We start from the raw sequence: 23701 nt of genomic DNA on the forward strand, positions 1-23701 counted from the left end.
CGTTTCAGTCTGTAACATATGGATGCTGATGACAGAGGTGAGGATCTACGTGCAGTTCTTTAATGACAAGAGTAGTCAGACAGGCAATGGTCAAAACAAGAGCAAAACTAAAGCATAAAGGTAATCCAAAATATGTGGTCAGATTACAGGTAAAAGGTCCGGCTTCAAATCGAAATGGTAAACCGTGCAAGGATCGAAACATGGCATGACAAACAAGGAAGAACGATTTGTAATGGTACACAGGGTAAAACACAACCCAAGCTCATTCTGGAAACGTAGCCCCGCGGACGTTTCTGGAGACCGCGATTTACGTGGCCGGAGGTACGTACGGACGTGTTTAGTTTTTTTCGAGCGAACGCTGCGGGGCGGTGTGGCGCCGCTCCGCTCCTCCTCTTCGTGCTCGTCGGCCGACGGCTCGCCTCCGAGTGTAGGGCTTTCCCGATGTAACCAGTTTGTCCGCTTAGCTCACAGCGTTGCGTCGGCGGAGTGGAGGCCCCAGAGGCGGAGGAGTAGGAGCCGGCCACAGGGAAGACGACCGGGATCGAGTCCGGGGAACAGCGGTTCCGGAAATCAGGTAAGACGAAAAACAGAATCCGAAAAATAAGGGCGAGAACGCGCCGGGATCCGAAAATGCGGTCAAATTCAAAGACGAGGGCTTTTATTTTTTTTTCTGGACGGCTTTTGTGAATCGTCGCTCAGGTTTAGGGAAGGAGGAGGAGGAAGAGGAGGGCAGCCGGGTCGGCCGATCTGGCGGCTTTTCGCGTGAGAACGGTGCGGGCGCGAACGGCGCGCGCTCCCGAGAAGCGCCCGAGATGCAAAAAAGCGCGCACAGCGGCCTCTAGCGGATGCGCGAAAACAAAAAACGCTCGAATACGAACCTCCTGGGACGTATCTCGCGGTCCGCAGAAACGTCCACGGGGCTAGGTTGGGCTGAGCCCAGGTTGGTAAAACAAGACTCAGCAATGTTTGTTGCAAAGAGGAGAGTCTTTATAGTCCAGTTAATGATTCACTCATGAGCTTCAGCTTTGTGTCATTATTAGTGATCTGGAACAGGTGTGTGTGAACAGGCAAAATGGGATTTGTAGTTCTTTTGGTGGCAGATTTTTAGTTCTCCAGTGATCTGTATGGACTAGATCGCTGGTGATTGTGACAGGATCAGTTAAAGCTCCGGTTTACTTTAATCAAACTTTTATTTCAATCTTCATTTGGAGACAAAAAAAGTTTTTACAACTGAGTAGGCAGGGTTGTAAATATGCCATGCTGTTTCTGAGTGCTATAAACAACAATAGCGGCTGGAAGAGAACGGTTTCATAAACATCTGGCAAACAACCCTCTCCCCGAGATACGTAATGTATTCTGTTTGCTGCGCAGAGAAAGCGAATATGAGGTTATGCAATGCAGTTGTGCTTCTCGACCGGTGTGAAGTCCTCTGATTCTTTAAAATCTCTTCGTGAGGAATCGTACAGGTGCGGATAGATCTGTATCAGCTCTGCTGCTCCACCCAGGTGTGTCGTAAGTGGGGGAAAAGAGTGACAAATTGCTTAGGGCTGCACCCTCTCCTACTACTCTTCACTTACATTGTCAAAACCCCCACAAAGCCCCTGCTCTCACTCTTCAACTTTTTTTTTTTTACCAGGAGGCCTTTGCTGTTTGTCCCTAACCACCCATCTGCCCTTTCACCGGCCTCCCAAAACCACTCTTGACACCTTTGACCACTCTTAATTTACATAGCCAACTCACAACTCACCCTCCAAGGTTAAAAACTTTAAAAGTCATGTGCAAAATGCACATTAAGGTGATTAGTAACACAGGTTTACATCATGTCAATTAACATTTTGCTTCAATTTTTACACACTCATCTATAAATGAAACACAAAGAGGTTCGTAAAGGCGGTGAAATGTTTGCTGTGCACCAAAAACACTATGGCTTCCTCTTGTTTTTCTAAAGGAAAAATACAGTAAATAAATAATTAATTACAGTTTTAACTAAAATAGCAAGAATCTTTAGGCTAATTAGTTTTAATAACCAGTAAGTTTTTTACTTACTGGAAGGTTTTCATACACAGAAGAGTCCAGTTCAGGTTCACATTTGTTGATTTGAAAAGCCTTGATGAAGAGACAAACAGAAATAGTTTCTATATAATCAGACAATAGCCATTTAATATTTCAAATAATTCTATTCGATTTAGCATTATGGAGCACTTTTTTCTATAAGGTAAAGCTCTGGTTTACTTTATTCAAACTTATATTTTAATCTTCACGACTGTGTTCAGCGTTTTAGAAAAGCATCAGCTAAAGCACTTACTGTAGCATTCTCATACACAGGCTGATTTAAATCAACATCACAAGCTTTACGTTTGTCATCCTGATGTCTGGAAGGATTCTGCTTGGTCACGAAAGAGAACAGAATAGAGAGAAAATATTCTTAATAATAATAACAACTCAAACAAAAACATTCTGATGAGTACAACCCAGGCTCCTTCTGAAAATGTACCTCTATATATATTTCTGGGGATCACAAAATACTTTCTAGAAACTACATTTTTTTTGCAGTTTTTATATTCGCAAATCCACCACACCAAAGGCCACTATGCACACTCTTTAGAGATCTCAAATTTCTCTCACAGGTGCCATTTTGCGCCTGCTGTTCTCACACAAATCCTCCAGAGGCCACTGTTTACTGACTGACACACCCTCCTCCTTCCCTAAACCCAACCAACAGTATTTTGAAAAGCACAGATTGACCCGCCCACCCGTTTCCCTTAACCCACAGGTGTCAAACTCAGTTCCTGGAGGGCCGCAGCTCTGCACAGTTTAGTTCCAACCCTAATTAAACACACCTGATCAAACTAATTGAGTCCTTCAGGCTTGTTTGAAACCTACAGGTAAGTGTGTTGGAGCAGGGTTGGAACTAAACTGTGCAGGGCTTCGGCCCTCCAGGAATTGAGTTTGACACCCCTGCCTTAACCCAACTAACAATTTTAAAAAGCAATCCAGAAAAAGAAAAGCTCTCACCCGATTTTTACTATGTTTTCAAATTTTACCACATCCTCACCCTGTTATTTACTTGTTTATTTTATTTTTTGGACTCTGTTTTTGTCTTATCTGCTTTTTGGAACCAATCCTTATTGGACTCCGTCGTCGTGGTCAACTCCTCTCTGCATCTCAAGTTCACTGACATACATAGTGAGCTAACTGGACAAACTGGTTACAGTGGAAAAGCCGCTCATATGGAGGTAAGCGGTCAGCTGGTAAGCGTGAAAAGGAACAGCGTCATACCGCCCCATAGCATTCATTTTAAAAATGAAATGCAGCGATACATACATCTAGCTACATGATTTGTGATCTCCAGAAACGTATATGGGACTACTGTACGCTTTCAGAATGAGTGTATGATAGATGAGTAAATTACTAATAACTAAACCTGTTTTCTGACCTGTTGTTTGGCTTTTCTCTCCTTCATCCTCCTGATTCCCCTTTAAAGTCAATCATTTCACACGTTAACAGCCAATCAGAAGCTCAATATTTAATACGTTCATCATTTAAACAGTGGGATTTATAGGACTGACCACTGCCATTTTAATGTGATGAGATCTGGATTATATTCAGTATTATTCCTGTGAATTTCAGAGTTTCTCATTACATTGAGCCACACATCTTACCAAATGATCCCCTTTGTGATGAAAACCGCAGCTCCACAAACCACCCCAATGGAGATGTAGAATAGCACTGGAGGACCTACAACAGACAAAAGAGTGAAACATCTGAAATTATTAAAGTCCATCTCTTTAAAAGAGTAAATGAGCTGCTTTACCTTTAACAGTGACAGTGACTGCGTCTGATCTCTGAGCTCCATGTGGATTGTGAGCCTCACAGTAGAAGCGTCCACTCTGTACTGCACTGAAACTCTGTCCAGATCCAACAGCTGAGCTTTGATTCTCCTCAAACCAGCTGAAGTTCAGAGCAGGAGGGTTTGAGTCACTGATGCACATCAGACCCACTGAATCTCCAGACACTATTTCAGCAGATCCATTAATGGACACTGAGACGTTCCTGGGTGGGTCTGAAAATGACAAAATCAAATATGTTTCTGAAGATAAGTTTTAGAAATGCTTATAAAGAACTAACAAATTTGCACTCACAGGTGACATTAAGATTTATGTCAGGTGATGTGAGTGTGTGTCCATGTACAGCACATCTATATCTGCCTGCATCTTCTCTTCTCACTGGATCAAGGATGAGTTTTTCAATAGTTTTCTCAGTCAATCTCTGTGAGTTTCTGTACCAGATGAATGTTGGTGTGTCAGTCAGTTTACAGCTGCTTCTACATGTCAGACGGACTGAATCTCCCTCTGTCACTCTCTCAGGAGACTCCAGCTGAAGATCTGAACACAACACACACATTATATCTAGTGCTGCTCTCATACACTAATTATTATTCTACATTATGACCACAAGAAGAGAGAAACCTCAGGAGAGTCACCTGTGACAGAGAGACGCACTCCAATTTTACCAATCCATTTGCCATTTTTATCAGTAATGAATCTGAAATAATACATGCGTTCATCTTCCTTTGTCACATGACTCAGTCTGACGGTGCAGTTCTGCTGATTATCTCCCAGATACTGAAGCCTCTGACTGTATTCAGGGTCCACAGACAGATCTGGAAACTCTTCATCATCCCTTTTATCTGTCGTTTTGGTCCAAAACACATTCTTGATCTGATGTCCAGCAGGGTATGTATAAGTGCAGCTCATTGTCACTGATGAGTTCTTCAGTGCACAGATGTGTGAAGGACTGTATTTAACATTCCATTCAGTACTTGAACCTCCTGAAACACAGAACTCCAAAAGTTGTTTATGATTGAAGAAAGCATAATACTTTTGTCAGAGCACTACTTATATTACTCTCATGGACTACACGTACCATCATGCCTTGCAACCACACACCAGATTCAGTTCACCTTTTTATCACACATAGTTGTAGAATATTAACACGTATAACATGGACTTAACATTAAAGCATGGCACTATAAAAGAGGTTGGGACCCATGCTAATATTTTTAATACTAATAAAGCAGGTCTCAATTCATTTCATGTTTATTTCTGTCTAGAAATCTAGATTGTGTCAAAGCAGCTTCACATAGAAGTTCTATTAAACTGAAAGTGTGCCAGTCCAGTTTTCAGACTTGACGTTTAGTTTAGTTCAGTTCAGTGTGGTTTAATTTTCATTGCTGAAAGTCCAAACACTGAAGAGCAAATCCATCGATGCACACCTCAACAAGTCCCAAACCAAGCCAGCTAGTGGAGACAGTGGCTAGGAACAAAACTTCACTAGTAGCCAAAAGTGAAGGGAAAAAAACCTGAGGAGAAACCAGGCTCAGTTAGGCATGACCATTTCTTCTCTGGACAAACTTCTGGTGCAGAGCTGCAGTCTATGTGCCGGAGGTTGGAGATCTAGGTCTCTTAGAATCATTCTAAATTACCCTGGCGTAGCGGTGCCCCTGCATGGACTACACATACACCACTCTCTCAATCGTCCACGGCTGAGTCGGGTTTAGCTGGGAATGCACTGTGCGATTTTTAGTCCAATTTTAGGCTTAATGCTATCTTGTGTGACTCTTCCTTGAATTTGACTGAATTTCAGCTATGGCAAGGCAGTAGTGCAGTAGGTAGTGCTGTCGCCTCACAGCGAGAAGGTCGCTGGGTTGCTGGTTCGAACCTCGGCTCAGTTGGCGTTTCTGTGTGGAGTTTGCATGTTCTCCCTGCCTTTGCGTGGGTTTCCTCCGGGTGCTCCGGTTTCCCCCACAGTCCAAAGACATGCGGTACAGGTGAATTGGGTAGGCTAAATTGTCCGTAGTGTATGAGTGTGTGTGTGAATGTGTGTGTGGATGTTTCCCAGAGATGGGTTGCGGCTGGAAGGGCATCCACTGCGTAAAACTTGCTGGATTAGTTGACGGTTTATTCCGCTATGGCGACCCCGGATTAATAAAGGGACTAAGCCGACAAGAAAATGAATGAATGAATGAATTTCAGCTTTGTCATGCATCAGTTGTGTTCATGCAGTGTACAGGAGGGACGGAGAGGCAAATCAACTCTCCCAAACGGATTGTTTTCTGGCATTTCAGAAGTCTTTCTGACCCCTCGTTAGGGAATTGCAGTTTAATCAGAGCAAAATTTTTAATTCTTTCTTTCCACTGAGCCATACACTCCTTCCTATTGGTGGCATAAATACACCACATACTGGTTTGCCAACCACCATGAAATTAAAAAAGAAGTAATGGGTGTTATGTGTTGGTTTCATACACATAGTGTGTGAGAAATCACAAAGAAGTTGCACAGTGTATGCCCAGCCTTATGCCTTATTCAAACTGTGATTTTAGCCCCGATTTTGGCTCGCTGACAGGTTTTGAGAAATCGCAGACAAATGCCTGAAATCTCAGGCAAATCGCTGTTCGTGCACGCGAGTGACAATCACACTGCATGAACTTTCAAAGACGCGATCTGAGAGAATCGCCGATGAGTCGATATCTGGAGCTGTCGGCGATTCAAATCATGCTGTGTAAATTGAGTTTTGACTGAAAATAACATAAGCGATCACCTACAGCCAATGAGAGAGCAGCTTTCACTTGTGTATGTGTGTGTATACCTGCTGCAGGTCAGCGGGAGGCTGGGGGAGAAGTTAAAAGCGCTCTTTTTCGGTTTATTTGGACCCATGAAATGGAGGAAAAACTAGTGAAGATTCGACAGGACCGTGTCTGTTTGATGTTTCATACAGAAAGAAATGAGTTTATTATCAACGTTGAGGAGAAATGGCTAATTCCCTTTAAACCCAGGTGAGCAAATATGTACATGTTCTACCCCATTAAAGGCTTCTTTCTCATTATGTAGTTAATAACAAAAGATATACGACGTGTTTTTGGCTGTGAGACGTAGTTTGGATGAAGTTATCGGCGATTCTTCCTATAGTAAAGTCATGCAATGTGAAAGTCCCTGTCGCCGATTCATCTTGCAATGTAAACAAAGCAGCGACGAAACGCTAGCCCAGATAGTCATGCAGTGTGAAAACATCTGTGACGTGACTACTTTAAAAAACATGCAGTCTGAACTCGGCATTAGCTGTTGATGAGAGGGGACTGCGCTTTTGCTGTGGCAGCACCTAAATTGTGGAATGGGCTGGATCTGCACATTAGACAAGCCTCTTCTATTACCCTTTTTAAATCTCTTTTTAAAGCCCACCTCTTTAATTTGGCCTTTAGCACAATGTGTGATGTTGACATTTAATGTTCATTAATTTGTATTTATTTTAAAGTATATGTTATGCATTGTCACACCCTTCATTGTTAGCACTTTGGTCAACTTTGTTGTTTTAAGGTGCATTATAAATAAAACTGAAATTGAAGTTAATGCATTTCAAAGTGTTTTCCCTTGGTTTAACCTTGCCCTTGTTTCTGACCTTTGGACGGTTTCTTTTGATTTTTGTTTGCCAATTGTGTTAATTATTGGCCTGTTTAACAGATTGCGTTCTTGGAATATCTCTGTTGTTGTCTATGCTGACATTCGACCCCTGCCTGTTTGACCATGCTTGTTAAAGATGAAATTGGATCTTTACTCAGCCGTCACGTTTCCCCTTTGCCACAAAAAAGTATAGTCACTGAAACAGTAATGGCTTACCGTGAACAATGAGAAGGAAGATCAGAGGAAGGGGAGGAGTCATTCTGATTGACATTACCATAGCGACACCTACAACACAAGCATAGTGGCTTATTGCAGAGTTATAAATATATAATATATATATTTTTAAATCTCGGTTCATGATTCTTAAGCTTGAAATAAAGTAGTTATCTGGGTTTGTATATTAGGGAATTATGGCACGTTGTCCAGTCACACTAAATATCTACAGCTTCCGAGTCCAACTGCACCATGCTGTAGCCCACCCTTTTCCAACAAGGCCAGAGCCAGGCAGTAGCACTCAGACTAGTCAAATGCGCTAGCATAGACAAATGCACTTGGGCACACTTCCGATTGCCCAGTTCAGGGGTGTTCAACCCTGGTCCTGGAGATCTACCTTCCTGCAGAGTTCAGCTGCAACCTTGATCAAACATATCCGTGTTTTATTACCAAGTGCTAATTTAGATTCAGCTTAGTTGGTTTAGTTGTGTTTGATTTGGGTTTGAGCTGAACTCTGCAGGAAGGTAGATCTCCAAGGACAGGGTTGAGCACCCCTGGCCTAGTGTGACTACACCTACTCAGAAGTCTTTATCCAGTATTTAGCCGCACCACAGGATCTACTCTTCAGCACAATGTTAACAAAAAACCTAGACACGAAAACCCTTTCAGATCCCAACATAACAGAACAAGTCTCAAATTTCACAAATCTCAACAACAACAAATCTTTCTCGTCATTAATATTGTAGCAGTTGAATGAGGGTCAGGAAGCATTTGATTGTTTAAACTCTTCTTTTAATAAACTTTTGCAAAGTGTAGACGAGAATACCTCTACATGCCTGAAAACAAGCCAACTCTCGGATTATAAAATCACATTACTTGGGAAAAAAAATCCTGCCGAGTGCACAGACTCGCTGTGGCGAGGGGGCGTGGCCGAGAGCCATGGGAACGGGGTGAGGCCACCGCGTGAGTGGATACACGTGCGGTGCGCACCTGCCTCGATCCCACGGAAGGAGCTCTGGACCATAAGAGGAGGACCGATGGCAGAGGAAGCCGAGAGAGGACCGGGCCCGGGCATGTTATTTTACTTTTGCTTTCAGTTTGACGGCAGTCTCCGCGAGGAGCTGCCGTCCGTTTGTTTTGATTTAAATGTCATTATTATTAATAAATCATTTTAAAACTCCGTCGGTTCTCCGCCTTCTTCTTCCCGGCGGCCAAAGGGCCGTAAACTTCATTACAGTGGTGCCGAAGCCCGGGAGAAGGAGGGACGCGTTGTCCAGATGCCCTCGCCGCTGAGAGAGGGGGCGAGTGTTCGGGAGTTAACCCGAGTGGGGGAGAAACCCGTTCGTCTGCCCAGAGTGCCGGGGCGGCCTGAGGCTGGCGAGGAAAGGATCTGCCTGCTGCCGTCTCCCAGCATGGGGAGGAGCAGGGGACGCGGTGCTCACCACCGGAAGGGAAAGAGCTGAAAGGGAGCCATCCCACAGAACCCGGGGGAGTCGCCGCGATCCGCCATGATGCCAGAGCCTGCATCCATCCACCGAAGCGGGAGCGGAGCAGGAGACCAGAAATGCCGCCAGCCAGCCAGGAGAACCGCCGCCGGACGCAAAAGACGGACGGGTGGATAGATTCCTCCACAGGGCTCCCAGCACGTTGTCGCATCTCTCAGCTGGTGGAGGACCGAGTGGCAGCGTGTCTGGAGAACCGAACCCCAATTTTTTTTTTCTTTTTCCTCTCTCCCCTTTCTCGGTCTACTCTGTCTTTCCTCCTTTTTTTTTCCATCTCCTTTTCTCTCGGCCCGTCTCATATAGGTCTCGCGGGTGCTGTGGCGCCAAACCCCCCCCCCCCCCCCCCCCCCCCCGGGATATGCACAGCCACGGGGTGCCCCCGGCCTGTGATGGGAGATGGGGGTATGTGGCGAGGGGGCGTGGCCGAGAGCCGTGGGAACGGGGTGAGGCCACCGCGTGAGTGGATACACGTGCGGTGCGCACCTGCCTCGGATCCCACGGAAGGAGCTCTGGACCATAAGAGGAGGACCGATGGCAGAGGAAGCCGAGAGAGGACCGTGCCCGGGCATGTTATTTTACTTTTGCTTTCAGTTTGACGGCAGTCTCCGCGAGGAGCTGCCGTCCGTTTGTTTTGATTTAAATGGCAGTCTCCGTGAGGAGCTGCCGTCATTATTATTAATAAATCATTTTAAAACTCCGTCGGTTCTCCGCCTCCTTCTTCCCGGCGGCCAAAGGGCCGTAAACTTCATTACACTCGCTTTACCCCAAAACCTGTACCTCGAAGGAACCAACACAGTCTTGAATATGATCTCCTCTTGGGTCTGCACATTGCAGGACAAAAACAAGAAAAGACTTTGCAGTGGTTTACTTCTGACACCAGTGTAACAGTCTGAAAAAGGTCAGGAAGCTTTTAGCTCTTGATCCGTAACCATAAATGAACTTTAGCACGGCATAGACAAGGATACCTTTACTTGGCTAAAACAAAACCAACTCTCTCATCAGACTGTTCTCTCATTTGACGGGTCAAACTTCTCTTTTAATGACCTTTTGCACAGCCTAGATGAGGATACTTTCACACGCCCACAAACAAACCAACTCTCGGATCCGAAAAAACATACATGAACGTGGAAAAGAACCCTGATGAGTGCTCAGACCTGCTTTACCTCAAAACCCCACATTATCACACACCAAAATATAACTCAGAAACTTTAGTTTAAACTCTTCTAGCACGCTACACTGCTCCCCTCCCTCAGAGCAAAGTGAACAAACATAGTCTTTAGGTTTGGACTTGACCTCTTCTTCAGTCTGCTGCCACATTGCATTGCAGGACAAAAGCAAGCAAGATGATGCAACAGTTCACTCCTGACACCAGTGTAACAGTCTAAAGAAGGCCAGGAAGCCTTTAACTCTTCAACCTTCATTTTTAATGAACTTTTGCACGGCATAGACGAGGATACCTTCGCTTGCCCCAAAACAAACCAACTCTCACATCAGAAAAACGTACATTCCCAGCGAAGAAAAAACCCAGTGAGTGCACAGACTCACTTTACCCCAAAATCTTGAATATTAGAAGTCTGCTTTTGTTATTTCGAAAGCTATTATGCATTAAATTAAACAGCATACTCAATTACACTTTAGTCACAAACATACATAACCATTACCAGGCACAACGAAAACTAATCCACTGAACAACTAGCCCCATAAACCCTAAAACAGTAAAATATTATTGAACAATGCTCTTACCCATTTCCCCAACACCCATGACCAGTTATAGCAGTAAAGTGAACTAGATGAGACCAGTACTTGCCTTCACACATTGTCAATGACACGTGATTAACACTCTATATTTTAACATGTGGTTTTGACATCTTAAATAGTGCAGCTAATGCAGAAGTGCTCAGAAAGTTTATTAAGTGCGTCATCATAGAAATAACAATATGCTAAAGGTTATGAATGACAGAAGCTTTATATGAGCCTGTAGGGATTCTTATTTTATAATGCTTTCAGACTGTTTATATATATATACACTCTTCAGCCACTTTATTAGGTACACCTTACCAGGCACATGCACAGTTAGAGCTCAGCCTTGCCCTTTTTTCTCTTGGATATAAAGAGCCCTTCCAAAATGATATCAAGTGCCCCCTTCCGTTCGCCATCGTCAACCAGCCCACCAACCCCTTAACAGAGCAGCCCCCTCATCAGAGCAGCAACGTTTCTCCAATCTTCTATTGTCCAGTTTTGGTGAGTCTGTGTGAATTGTAGCCTCAGTTTCCTGTTCTTAACTGACAGGAGCGGCACCCGGTGTGCTCTTCTGCTGCTGTAGCCCGTCCGCCTCAAGGTTGGCCATGTTGTGTGTTCAGAGATGCTCTTCTGCAGACCTCAGTTGTAACGAGTGCTTATTTGAGTTACTGTTGCCTTTCTATCAGCTGGAACCAGTCTGGCCATTCTCCTCTGACTTCTGGCATCAACAAGGCATTTGCGCCCACAGAACTGCCGCTCACTGGATATTTCCTCTTTTTCAGATCATTCTCTGTTAACCCTAAAGATGGTTGTGCGTGAAAATCTCAGTAGATCAGCAGTTTCTGAAATACTCAAACCAGCCTGTCTGGCACTAACAACCATGCTACGTTCAAAGTCACTTAAATCCCCTTTATCATTATTGCAGTAAAAAAAACTAGGCATTTCATAAGCTTTCAATGCATTGATTGATTAATAGATATTTATAATCTCTGTGTCTTTTTTTTAGGAAGTGTAACTTCTCAATAAAAATTGTCACAAATACAGTTTACCAAAATACATTTTGTTCTCAATTGAGAAACGTGAAAAGCTCAAATGTGTGAACCTTTGCATTGCTCTGTGGTTGAAGACATAATGTGACCCTCATGAACGACTGAGACTCTGAGTGACATCACACCTAACATGAAGGGGAAGCCAAGCAGAATAAAGCTGGAGGCCTCTCTACAAACCCAAAATGGCGTCTTTAGTCACATAAGTCCTGCCTTTAAATTAAAGAGCCAATCAGTGTAACCCCGCCGGTTCTACACCACCCAACCCGCTTCGGGCTGGGATCGAAGCGGCGAACTTCCGCATGGGAGTCAGTTGCTCTACCAAGGAGGTTAAAGACCATCACCTCAAGCATCTGTCGCTAGAACACCTTTAGAGGTCAGAGGAGTAAGGTTTCCCTGCACAGCACACACTAGCTGGCCTCCGTTACATCAGCAGTTGGTAGAGCTCCCAATGCAGATCGGAAACTTGCATTCAGGACTGAACATGAGCATTATAAACCTGAAGATAATGCTGTTTTAATGTTGTCTGAGCATAAGAAACATTAGTTATTGGGGAGTTGACAGTATGGGAATGTCAGAGCAGCTTTAGTAAATCTATTCTTTACAATCAAACCAAAAAGTAGTGCCAAACATATGAGAATAAAAAAGTAGTGCCAAACAAAAGAGAATCACTAGCTGATAAAATATACTGGAAACTTTAGTTGGATAATCTCGCAAATACTTTAGTAAAGTGCAATTTTACGATTCTTAAAGCATGACTACTTTTACTTTGCATACAATTATCATATTTTAAATAATACAGTACTTCAGTTCATTCCAATTTACATTTTTATTAGGTACTTAACACATAAACAGAGCATTATTTCTAGAATTAATCTGCCCACAGTATAAGATAGAAGTGAAATTTACGTCAACATTGTTACAGGTTATTTGTGATAGGCAATGTTTTTAGTTCACACTTCATAAAGCAGATAAAAAAAAGAGTTTACTTTGAGATTGTGGATTGTTAAAGTCTGCATAAAAAATGAAAACTGTCCCATCGTCTGATCTTTTCTTCCATCTCAAACATATTTCCTCTTGAAATGGTCCTGGAATTATAAAAATGTAGGCCGGTGTGTGATTTTGTCCTTTGGGAACCGATTGGATTGTTGGAAGATGGACATTGTAAATGTAATGTGTGTATTTATATAGCGCATTTATCACATATGGCCATAAACCCAAAGCGCTTCATGATCATGAGAGGGCTCTTTCCACACCACCACCAGTGTGCAGCATCCACTTGGATGATGCGACAGCAGCCACAGGACAACAGCACCAGTGCGCTCACCACACACCAGCTATAGGGGGAGTGGAAAGACAGAGATACAGACAATTCAGTAGATAGGGATGATTGGGAGGCCATGATGATTAAGGGTCGAGAGAGGGAATATGGCCAGAACACGAGGGTTACACCCCTACTCTTTATGAGAAGTGCCATGGGATTGAGCACAGAGAGTCAGGACCTCAGTTTAACGTCTCATCCGAAAGATGGCACCCACTGACAGTGTAGTGTCCCCTTCACTATACTGGGGTATTAGGACTCTCACCAATTGCAGGTTGAACGCCCCCTGCTGGCCTCACTAACACCACTTTCAACAGCGACCAAGTGTTCCCATGTGGCCTCACATCCAGGAACAACCAAGCTCAGCTCTGCTTAGCTGCAGAGAGTAACCGCTCTTGGGTAGCAGGGTGATATGGCTGTGGCCATCAAAAATGAAGGAAGACTGATGAATGGAGAATGGCTGAGCAGAAATGAGACACCCTAAATGACTAAAAGCCCTGTCCTTAATGACTGACAGTCCCACACTAAAGGCAATGAAACACAAAGAGATTCATAAAGGCGGCGAAATGTTTGCTGTGCTTCTGGAATGCTACAATGTGTCCTCTAGTTATTCTGAAGGAAAGCAAAAGTAAATTAATTATTAATTACAGTTTTAACTAAATTATCAAAGAACCTTCAGGCTAATTAATTTTCTGTATCTCGTCTGTTTTTTAACTTACTGGAAGGTTTTCATAGACAGAAGAGTCCAGTTCAGGTTTACAGTGGTCAGAGCCGTTTTGAAGAGCCTTCATGAAGAGACAAAGACAACCAGTTTCTATATAATCAACCAATAGACATTTGATATTTAACACTAGCATTAAGGAGTGTTTAATTCCTTGATCTATAAGTTGCAGAGAGTTTAGTCTATATATAATCAGCTAAAACCCTTACCGTTGCATTCTCATACACAGGCTGATCAACATCACAAGCTTTACGCTTGTCATCCTGACGTCTGGAACAATCCAGCTTCACCATGAAAGAGATAAAAAACAAAACAGAGAGAAAATAATACCTTTACACAACTCATCAAGTCACAACTAGAATCTGATGAGTAAATTACTGATGATCAAACCTGTTTTCTGACCTGTTGTTTGGCTTTTCTCTCCTTCATCCTCCTGATTCCCCTTTAAAGTCAATGATTTCACACATTAACAGCCAATCAGAAGCTCAATGTTTAATACATTCATCATTTAACCAGTGGGATTAATAGGACTGACCACTGCTATTTTAATGTGATGAGATCTGGTTTATTAACAGTGTTACACACATCTTACCAAATGATCCCCATTGTGATGAAAACCGCAGCTCCACAAACCACCCCAAAGCAGATGTAGAATAGCTCTCGAGGTCCTACAACAAACAAAAGAGTAAAACATCAGAAACTGTGCAAGTCCATCTCTTTAAAAGAGTAAATGAGCTGCTTTACCTTTAACAGTGACAGTGACGGCGTCTGATCTCTGAGCTCCATGTGGATTGTGAGCCTCACAGTAGAAGCGTCCACTCTGTACTGCACTGAAACTCTGTCCAGATCCAACAGCTGAGCTTTGATTCTCCTCAAACCAGCTGAAGCTCAGAGCAGGAGGGTTTGAGTCACTGATGCACATCAGACTCACTGAATTTAACCAAAGCTGACCAGAATAATTGGTGGACACTGAGACGTTCCTTGGCGGATCTAAAAAGGATAAAATCAAATATGATTATGAAGATAAATTCTAGAAATAGTTAAAAAGAATGAACAAATCTGTGCTCACAGGTGACATTGAGATAGACCTCAGGTGATGTGAGTGTGTGTCCATGTACAGCACATCTATATCTGCCTGCGTCTTCTCTTCTGACTGGGTCCAGGATGAGTTTGTCTCCAATCATTTCTTTAGTCAATGTGTGTGAGTTTCTGTACCAGATGAATGTTGGTGTGTCAGTCAGATTACAGCTGCTTCTACATGTCAGATGGACTGAATCTCCCTCTGTCACTCTCTCAGGAGACTCCAGCTGAAGATCTGAACACAACACACACATTATATCTAGTGCTGCTCTCATACACTGATTATTATTCTACATAATGACCACAAGAAGAGAGAAACCTCAGGAGAGTCACCTGTGACTGAGAGAATCACTCCTGGTTTACCAATCCATCTTTCTTCCCTTACATCTGTAATGATTCTGAAGTAATACTCATGTTTATCTTTCTCTGTCACATGACTCAGTCTGACGGTGCAGTTCTGCTGTTTATCTCCCAGATACTGAAGCCTCTGACTGTATTCAGGATCCTCCGACAGATCTAGAAACTCTGCTCCCTTTACAGGGTCTTTGGTCCAGAACACTTTCATCAACTGATGTACAGTAGGATATTTATAAGTGCAGCTTATTATCACTGAGGAATCTTTTACTGCACAGATGTGTAAAGAACTGTAATTCACACCCCAATCAGCACTAGAAACCACTGGAACATAAAAAATGTATGTCTGAGAACTGTATAATACAGAATTTAGTAGAATGTACTCGTAAAACGGTAGTGACTCACTGTGAATCATGAGTAGGAAGATCAGAGGAAGGGGAGGAGCCATTCTCACCAACATCACCACAGCAACACCTAAAACACACACAGTTTTCACTCACAATTATGTTTTTCAAAATTATGTCTCTTTGTTTAAAATGTTAATTATTCAAGTAGAATACAGCAATGTAGTATTTCTTGCACTGCATAATTTTTTAAGTATTCAATCTTTCCCAGCCATATTTTGATTGACAGCCTATCTTAGGCAGTGGAACACTGTTAATATGTATTAGCATGCATTAACATGCCCCCATAGGCCTTCTGATTGGTCTGCAGCTCTGCTTTTGTTTGCAGGAATGATGAAGACACATTTCTCTCATTACCATCAATATAACTTTATTAGATGACCGGTAGGCTCAGACCAGATGGTGTAGCTTTCTTTGCCTTTGTGTATCAATGAGCCGGCAGTTTGTGTTTGACTTTGCTCTGACCTGTTGATAAATTCTCTCCTGAATATAATTATTCTACAAGCCTTGTTTATTCACAGAAGTCACCTTGCAATTGTAATTTGACCCTTAGGTTACTGAGATTTTATTCCCAACCATTTCATCTGTGTTTAACACAATAACGAGAACCGATCTCTGACAAGGACACAGCCTACCTGAAGGAGATTGGAAATCTGGAGGACTGGTGCCAGAGAAGCAACCCACATAGCAAAAAATATATCTGGCCCACTCATTCAGCTTTTGCTTGGCCCATATGCCGCAGTGAATTACGGTACATGACTGGACCAAGTCCAGACAAGGGCCAAATATGGACCATATCTGGGCCAAGTCTCCGTCAAGTTAATAACCTATCACTGAGCCTTAACTGGGGCAAGATATGTTGGTGTGTCACCACTGCATCAAAATTGATAAAACCGTCAATCATTGCGCTTTAGGCTTGCTATGGGTCGAGGCGTGCTATTAGGCGTCCTATCAGACGATCCTTAACTCACTATAAATAACCAGACTTTTCTCATCTCAATATCTTCGTCTTGAAGAAACCCCCCCACCCAACCCTATTTTCCCTCCTTTTAAACGGGCGTCACAGTGGCCAGCGATTAGCGCTGTTGCCTCACAGCAAGAATGCCCCTGGTTTAATTCCTTTCCAAACCAGACGGCATTTCTGTGCGGAGTTTGCTCGTTCTCCCCGTGGTCGCGTGGGTTTTCCCCCGGGTCCTCCGGTTTCCTCCCACAGTTAAAAAACAAGCACTCTAAACAATTAATCAAAATACATTAGCTAAACTCTGAGTACACCTTTCAGCATCCATATCCGACACTTAGCTACAACAAGCAAGGTGGGAGTCATCAAGATCTACCTGAGCTCAAACTCCCCTCTCGCCTTGCAACGGGAGGGAGCCCAGGGCTCGAGGATCTTTTAAGCTCAGGGCTCTCTCCCGGGACAGCACGCCAAACTAGCCTTATTATCAATCATCAGCTAAGTGTGAACTCTTGAAAACGTAATATAAAGTGGGTCAAGATGGGCCAAATGTACATGACCCACATATCAATTATTGACATCTGGCCCAAGTACATGCTTTATGCCAGGGCCGAATGAATGCCTGCTGTGCCAAATTAATGCCAAATCTGTGTCAGAATCGTTTGCTTCCTGGGAACCTCCTCCTAAACATCAGCAAGACTAAGAAGCTGATAGTGGACTTCAGTAGGAAGCAGGAGAGGATTTACCTGACCCCCGTTATCAACAAGAGCCCAGTGGAACAAGTGGACAGCTTCTGTTCCTTTAATGTTTACATCACGCAGGAGCTGTCATGGTCCTGTCACATTAACACCATGGTGAAAAAGGCACAACAGCATCTCTACCACCTCAGATGCCTGAGAGACTTCAGACTGGGTGCTGAGGAACGTTTACTCAATTACCATGGAGAGCATCCAGATGGGAAGGGAAACATCACTATCTGGTTTGGGAACAGCATCATGCAGAACAGATAAGCCCTACAGAGGGTGGTGTGGTCAGCTGAGGGTACCGTCCGCACCGAGCTGACTACCTGCACTCAAACTGTGCCAGACGAAAGCCAGGAAGATTGTGAAAGTTCTGTTCTCTCTGTTGTGCTCAGGAAAACACTTTTGTGCACTGAAGGCCAACACGGAGAGACTAAGGAGAAGCTTCTTCCTGCAAGCCATATGGTCTATCAATCAGGGCAACACACAGGATTGAAACACTTTCTTTTGCACATTACACATTTTACGGACATTTATGAACATTGGACATCTGCACACACATCTACTTCGAACACCCACTGGACACTCTTAGACATTTATGTACATGGCACACACCTGGGCATATATTCTGTAGTTCTAGTGTAAAAAACACCAATAGGATACACTCCCAACTCTCTTATGCCTCAGGCACTTTGTTAGAACAACTTCCATGCTTCTGTTTGCACAGATAGCTCTTTAGTGTATTTTTATACCTTGCACTTTTTTCTACAGCCACATACTCTATATTAAGTCTTAAATATTTTATATTTGCTTTTATTTTCCAGTAAAAATCTTTTATTTCACCAATGTTTAGATTCTATTGTTTTTTTATTTTTAATTTTGTTATTTTTGTTACTATTTCAAGGTCACGAGCAGTTGTTTAAAGGGTCATGAAACACCAAAACACATTTTTTGAGCTGTTGACAGTGGTATATGTGTCCCACACTGCTAAAAACACTATTAGGACACCTATATTTCACTAAAAAGTGTAAATTGGTTGTTTTTGCGTTATTTCAAGCAAATTCGTACTTCCGGTTTGAAACGAATTTTTGAAGCTGCGTCACGGTCATGACATAATAGCGTGTATTCCAGCGTGCAGACTGGACGTCTGTGCCAGAGTGTGTCTTATTACGTCTTACAGTGTGATACATTAATGCATGAGTAAGGCTTGGTTCAAACCAATCAGCGTGCTCTATTGTGCAACTTCATTAATATTCATTGCTGTCAGAGTGTAGACGGCAGAGACGCCACGTTGTGTTGGCAAAACAAGCGTGAAGTGTTGCTTTTATAGTTTGCTGCCGTTAAGTTTTGTTTTCATTTTCTCTCTGTGAGAGCTCAGCTGGAGTCACGTGTGGATTAACAGTGTACGCGACGCTCGACAACAATAACTTACGTGTCTAAGGAGGAACATTGTTTACCTGAGAGCTGTTCTCATCTGCAAACGCTGAGAACCGGATTCGCTTGTAGCCTCCTCTTAATAAAGACGCGGCTCTAGTTGCTGGTGATTGTCCTGTCTCTACAGATTTGGTAAGCGACCAGTGCTCTTTTTTTTATTCAGTTCGTATTTTATTCGTATCAAACAAACTATTGCACCAGTGTAAACAAGTTAGCACTAACAGTTACAACCAAACTATAACCTCGTGTTGGATTTAGTGACCGGAATAACACGCCGTGTGCATCTAAGTTTCTGGGAAATGCTGAGGTTTTTTTTCTCTCATTCGCCGTGCGGTATCAAACATTGCATGAAAAATACACGCTTAGAGCAGTTTCTCGAATCAAATATCTCGTTTGTTGGGAGGGGCATGAATGAATTCCCTGAATGAAAGAGCCAAACTGCAGTTAAAGTCCACCATTTAATAATTTGGCAAATAATTCGACAACAGATGTCCATGTAAACAGTCACATTGTCCGCTGTGGTTGTGTGTTTTGACTCTGAAATTCAGCGTGCCCAAATAGACACTCCCACACCAAGCCTCTTTTCTTCCTCCGACACTCCCCCCTAAACAGAGCTGGACACACCCACTTTTCTGACTTTTTCCAAAGTAGAGGTGTGAAAACACCCTGCTGAAACGAGGGGGTTTCATGGCCCTTTAAGCACTTCACTGAATATCATACTATGTATGACTCTGTATGTGACAAATAAAGTGTGAATCTGTATCTTGTTCTAGCTCATCAATGTATATACAGTATGTTCAGTGATGTAAATGAACAAATTACCAATACCTAAACTACTGCATTTAAGTAGTTTTTCTCAGGAATTTACTAAGTAGTTTTATAAATGTGTACTTTAACTTGAGTATATTTTTAGTGCTGTATATGTACTTTTACTCCACTACTTTCCTTCAACCTGCAGTCACTACTTTATTTTTTCTTGTCATGGGGATTTGAAAAATCTGTCCTGTAATTCCTGTTCAATCAAATCACACATAGAAGGTAAATCGCATTATAATGAACTACCTCAAGACAAGAACCTAAACGAGCACATGTCACTCCGCTGCTAGTCCGTTTGCACTGGCTGCCAGTTGCTGCTCGCATCAAATTCAAAGCTCTGATGTTTGCCTACAAAGTGACTTCTGGCTTTGCTCCTTCTTATCTGCTCTCACTTCTGCAGATCTATGTGCCCTCCAGAAACTTGCGTTCTGTGAATGAACGTCGCCTCGTGGTTCCATCCCAAAGAGGGAAGAAATCACTTTCGCGAACTCTCGCGTTCAATCTGCCCAGTTGGTGGAATGAACTCCCTAACTGCATCAGAACAGCAGAGTCACTCGCTACTTTCAAGAAACCACTAAAAACTCAACTATTTAGTCTCCACTTCACTTCCTAATCTGCAATTGCCTCTCTGGGTATCACACTAACTGTACAAAAAAAAAAAAAAATACTAATATTACTAATACTTCCCTTCTTAGACTTTACAGACCTGAAACTTGCCTACAGCACTTATTCATTGTTGCTCTTAGTTGTGTAAATTGCTTCCTTGTCCTCATTTGTAAGTCGCTTTGGATAAAAGCGTCTGCTAAATGACTAAATGTAAATGTAAAGACATGGACGCATTATAATTGCAGCAAACTGGAAGCATCAAAAATGTCCAAGAAGATGTCCAAAATCGTCACACACAGTGACTGTTTAGATGCATGTCACTGATGAGAAGATGACGGATGTTAACAGTACGATGACCGAAATGGCCTTAAACAACCAGCAGGCACAATACGTCAACATGACGTCAGATTGACGTTGTACCTCAACGTTGTGGAGACGTAGCTCTTTGTTTGGAAATGAAAATCAGATTGACGTCAGAACTCAACATTAGGCCGACGTCAATGTCCAACCTAAAATCAACCAAATATCAATGTCTAATGATGTTACAGTGTGACGTTGTGTGGATGTTACCAATATGACGTCTATCAGACGTTGGATATTGTCAGTATGAGTTAAGATGTTGGCTGGAAGTTAGATTTTGGTCACTTTCCAACACAACCTAAAAAAAAATCAACCAAATATCAATGTCATTTGACGTTGCTATTGGTGATCATAATAAGGCTGTCCTTAGACACTGGCTAGACATTGAATTTTGGTCACCTGACGTCACGACCTAAATCTAACCTAATATTAAGGATGTTGTGTGTCTGCTCGGAAAAACCAAATGCACTATAGAACGTTACATTTACACACATCCACAAATTAGATGTAAACGCATCAGCTTTTCACATCGTACTCACTACTCATGAGTACTTTTGAAAGCTCTACTTTTTACTCCTACTTTGAGTAATATTTACAACAGATACTTTTACTCTACTTGCACTACATTTTTAAGCAAGCAATGGTACTTTTACTTTTTTTAAAAAATTTTTTTCAGTACTCTTTCCAACACTGTGTTCAACTGGGGATTGTAACACATTTATTCCAGCTAATATTTCTTTTGTGTCTATACATAAACTTTCTGTACAGAATCATACTTTATACACTTGGATATTATATGTATTTGTTATGTAGATAGCTATTAACAAGTTAAAAAGCATTTTGGTGCACTGTTGGCATTGGACATATAAAACCATTACCAGAGAAAACAAAAAATCATCCACTGAACTAATAGCCCCAGTATCCCGTAAAACCCAAGATATCTAATTTCAGTAAAACATTATAAAATGACGCCCTTTATCTGTTTCACCAACACTCACCTTTAGCCAGGACAGATTACTGTGCATATTTTAGATACATGACAATAGATCTTTTTAAATGTTAATTAAAAAAAAAAAAAAAGAAAAGTTTTGTTGATTAAAAAGTGCATGTATACGGCTATATATTTGCTTGTTTTGACATTTAAATACGAGGCTAAGAAATAATTATTTCTTTTTAATGTGGTTAGAGGTGAGTTTGGTAAAACCTTTATTCTGAGCCCTAAAAAGTCATGCGAAATAAAAACCAATTGCAATGCAACACAACCCATTTGCTCATGCACAGTGAGCAAGCTCACACACAACACACACAAACAGTGAAATGAATCAGGAGGCATGTAGACAACACAACATCTAAATCAAGTCATTTTAGCTTGTCAAAGTCACATTTATTAATATAAAATATATTTTCCAAACAATAAAATTGTGGCTAGTGAAAATGGCAAGAGGCTAGTAATGTTGGAAATCTACTAGCCACAGTGACTGGTGATCAAAAAACATAATGTAAAGCCCTGAAAACCCAACATATCAGATTTCAATCTGGAATATTATAAATATTGAAATATTTTTCATATAAACATTTTATAAAATTAAAATGATGCTCTTACCCATTTCACCAACACCCACAACCAGTGATACGTAGCTGTAAAAATGATCTGGATGAAACCAGTCGTGGCCTTCACACATTCTCAATGACATGTGATCAACACCCTGTTTTTAAATGTCATCTGATTGTCGTCCTTGAGGTTTTGACACCTCACATATAAAGCAGAAGCGCTATGAAGATTTATAGTGCATCTATAAGTGCATCATGACAACCTGTTCCTGACAGAGAACAGTAACTTTAAAAAAGGTTCTGGTTTGAGAGCTGCTGGACCATCTGTGTAAAATCTTCCAATGCATTGATTGATTAATAGCTGTTTATACTCTCAGTGGGGTTTTATCTTGGAGATGTAACTGCAAAACTATTTCCACTTATCTTTAACAGGAGCTTTGTGCTCTGGTTGAATGTGTGATCATGTGACCCTCATGAGTGATGGAGAGACACTAGGTGCGTTCGGCTTCATGCAGCGCTGCGCAGATCGATCAAAATCTGTCTTAAAGCGGTGCATGCTGATTAGAAATCTTGTCCGGATTGATGCTGCGCCGACGCCACGTGTCTGTCACATGTGGCATCAAAGTACCGCGACAGCGCTCCGAGATCAGACGGCCGACTCAGACCGTGCAGCATCTGAAGAGCGACTGCAGGAGCTCTGATGACGACACCGATATTACACGATTGGCCGAGTTCACCACATGACAACAAACACGTGTATTTCGGGTTTATTATTGAACAAATTCCGATTCAAAAGTTTCCAAACAAACAATTCACTTTTCACACCCTCTCTATCCTGCACACATCTTGCTTATAAAAGACTACAAATATTTTACTGCAGTAATCATCTTTTGTTAAATAATCTGGTTATAAAGGCTGGCCTATTTGCACAGGTTTATTTTCAACTTTTTTGTACAGACTATTTCCTGCATCCAGCTCCACGGACGATTTAATGATCTATTTTAGTGAATAACCTAAATATGAACTCAAATAGGTCTTACAGACTTGAAAAAAATAATCATCATCATTGATCCTGACACTCTAAAGCTTTCTTAACAAATTAAGTTAAAGAACTATTTTATTAAATAATTATAAAATGATTTAATGATTATATTATAAATATATATTTTATTTCCTTTCTAGCCGTTTATACCTGCTCTTTCTGGGAAACATCTACTTAATCTGTAGCTCACTTATTTTACCTTTTGTTCAATCTTTTTGGATTAAAGTGCTTTTTTTGAAAATGCTTTCATTATCCAAAATAATCTGATTTATTAAGACCTAATCAAATCACATTGTTTTGTGTTACATTGGAAAGTTTTATATCTATAAATGTACATATATGTAAACCCCCTTTTAGCA

At 42.0% G+C, this 23701-nt stretch overlaps 2 protein-coding genes across 5 annotated transcripts; both read right to left on the minus strand.

Annotated features, from left to right (window-relative positions):
• Positions 1 to 38: 38 nt before the first annotated feature.
• On the minus strand, positions 39 to 10960 carry zmp:0000000971. 2 transcript variants are annotated; one of them, XM_073907641.1, is made up of 10 exons: positions 10916 to 10960; positions 7674 to 7742; positions 4484 to 4831; positions 4143 to 4385; positions 3815 to 4063; positions 3663 to 3738; positions 3437 to 3476; positions 2306 to 2383; positions 2047 to 2106; positions 39 to 1942 (listed from the first exon to the last, which is right to left on the minus strand). In XM_073907641.1, the coding sequence occupies exons 1-10, from the start codon at positions 10932 to 10934 to the stop codon at positions 1922 to 1924; spliced, it is 1203 nt and encodes a 400-aa protein (XP_073763742.1). In that variant the 5' UTR covers positions 10935 to 10960; the 3' UTR covers positions 39 to 1921. The 2 variants fall into 2 exon arrangements, with proteins under 2 accessions (XP_073763742.1, XP_017211417.4); XM_017355928.4 differs by having other exon boundaries at positions 10834 to 10917.
• Positions 10961 to 12768: 1808 nt separating this feature from the next.
• On the minus strand, positions 12769 to 23112 carry LOC100006752 (B-cell receptor CD22). 3 transcript variants are annotated; one of them, XM_021477730.2, is made up of 10 exons: positions 22353 to 23112; positions 15840 to 15908; positions 15414 to 15758; positions 15070 to 15315; positions 14745 to 14990; positions 14593 to 14668; positions 14403 to 14442; positions 14210 to 14284; positions 13999 to 14064; positions 12769 to 13891 (listed from the first exon to the last, which is right to left on the minus strand). In XM_021477730.2, exons 1-10 carry the CDS (start codon positions 22441 to 22443, stop codon positions 13883 to 13885), a joined length of 1263 nt encoding a protein of 420 aa, XP_021333405.2. In that variant the 5' UTR covers positions 22444 to 23112; the 3' UTR covers positions 12769 to 13882. The 3 variants fall into 3 exon arrangements, with proteins under 3 accessions (XP_021333405.2, XP_073763715.1, XP_073763731.1); XM_073907614.1 differs by having other exon boundaries at positions 14391 to 14442; XM_073907630.1 differs by lacking the exon at positions 12769 to 13891 and having other exon boundaries at positions 13990 to 14064.
• Positions 23113 to 23701: the final 589 nt, after the last annotated feature.

This window comes from Danio rerio, chromosome 1, assembly GCF_049306965.1.
Source record: "Danio rerio strain Tuebingen ecotype United States chromosome 1, GRCz12tu, whole genome shotgun sequence".
NCBI classification, from domain to species: domain Eukaryota; kingdom Metazoa; phylum Chordata; class Actinopteri; order Cypriniformes; family Danionidae; genus Danio; species Danio rerio.

Coding starts and splice junctions, on each gene's coding strand:
- LOC100006752 (XM_073907614.1), bottom strand. CDS start 22,443: ATGTCATTGAGAATGTGTGAAGGCCACGACTGGTTTCATCCAGATCAT. Junction 15,909..22,352: donor TGTGGGTGTTGGTGAAATGG/GTAAGAGCATCA, acceptor TGTGTGTTTTAG/GTGTTGCTGTGGTGATGTTG. Junction 14,443..14,592: donor ATCACAATGGGGATCATTTG/GTAAGATGTGTG, acceptor TTGACTTTAAAG/GGGAATCAGGAGGATGAAGG.
- zmp:0000000971 (XM_073907641.1), bottom strand. Junction 4,832..7,673: donor CTTCCTTCTCATTGTTCACG/GTAAGCCATTAC, acceptor TCTGTGTTTCAG/GAGGTTCAAGTACTGAATGG. Junction 3,477..3,662: donor ATCACAAAGGGGATCATTTG/GTAAGATGTGTG, acceptor TTGACTTTAAAG/GGGAATCAGGAGGATGAAGG.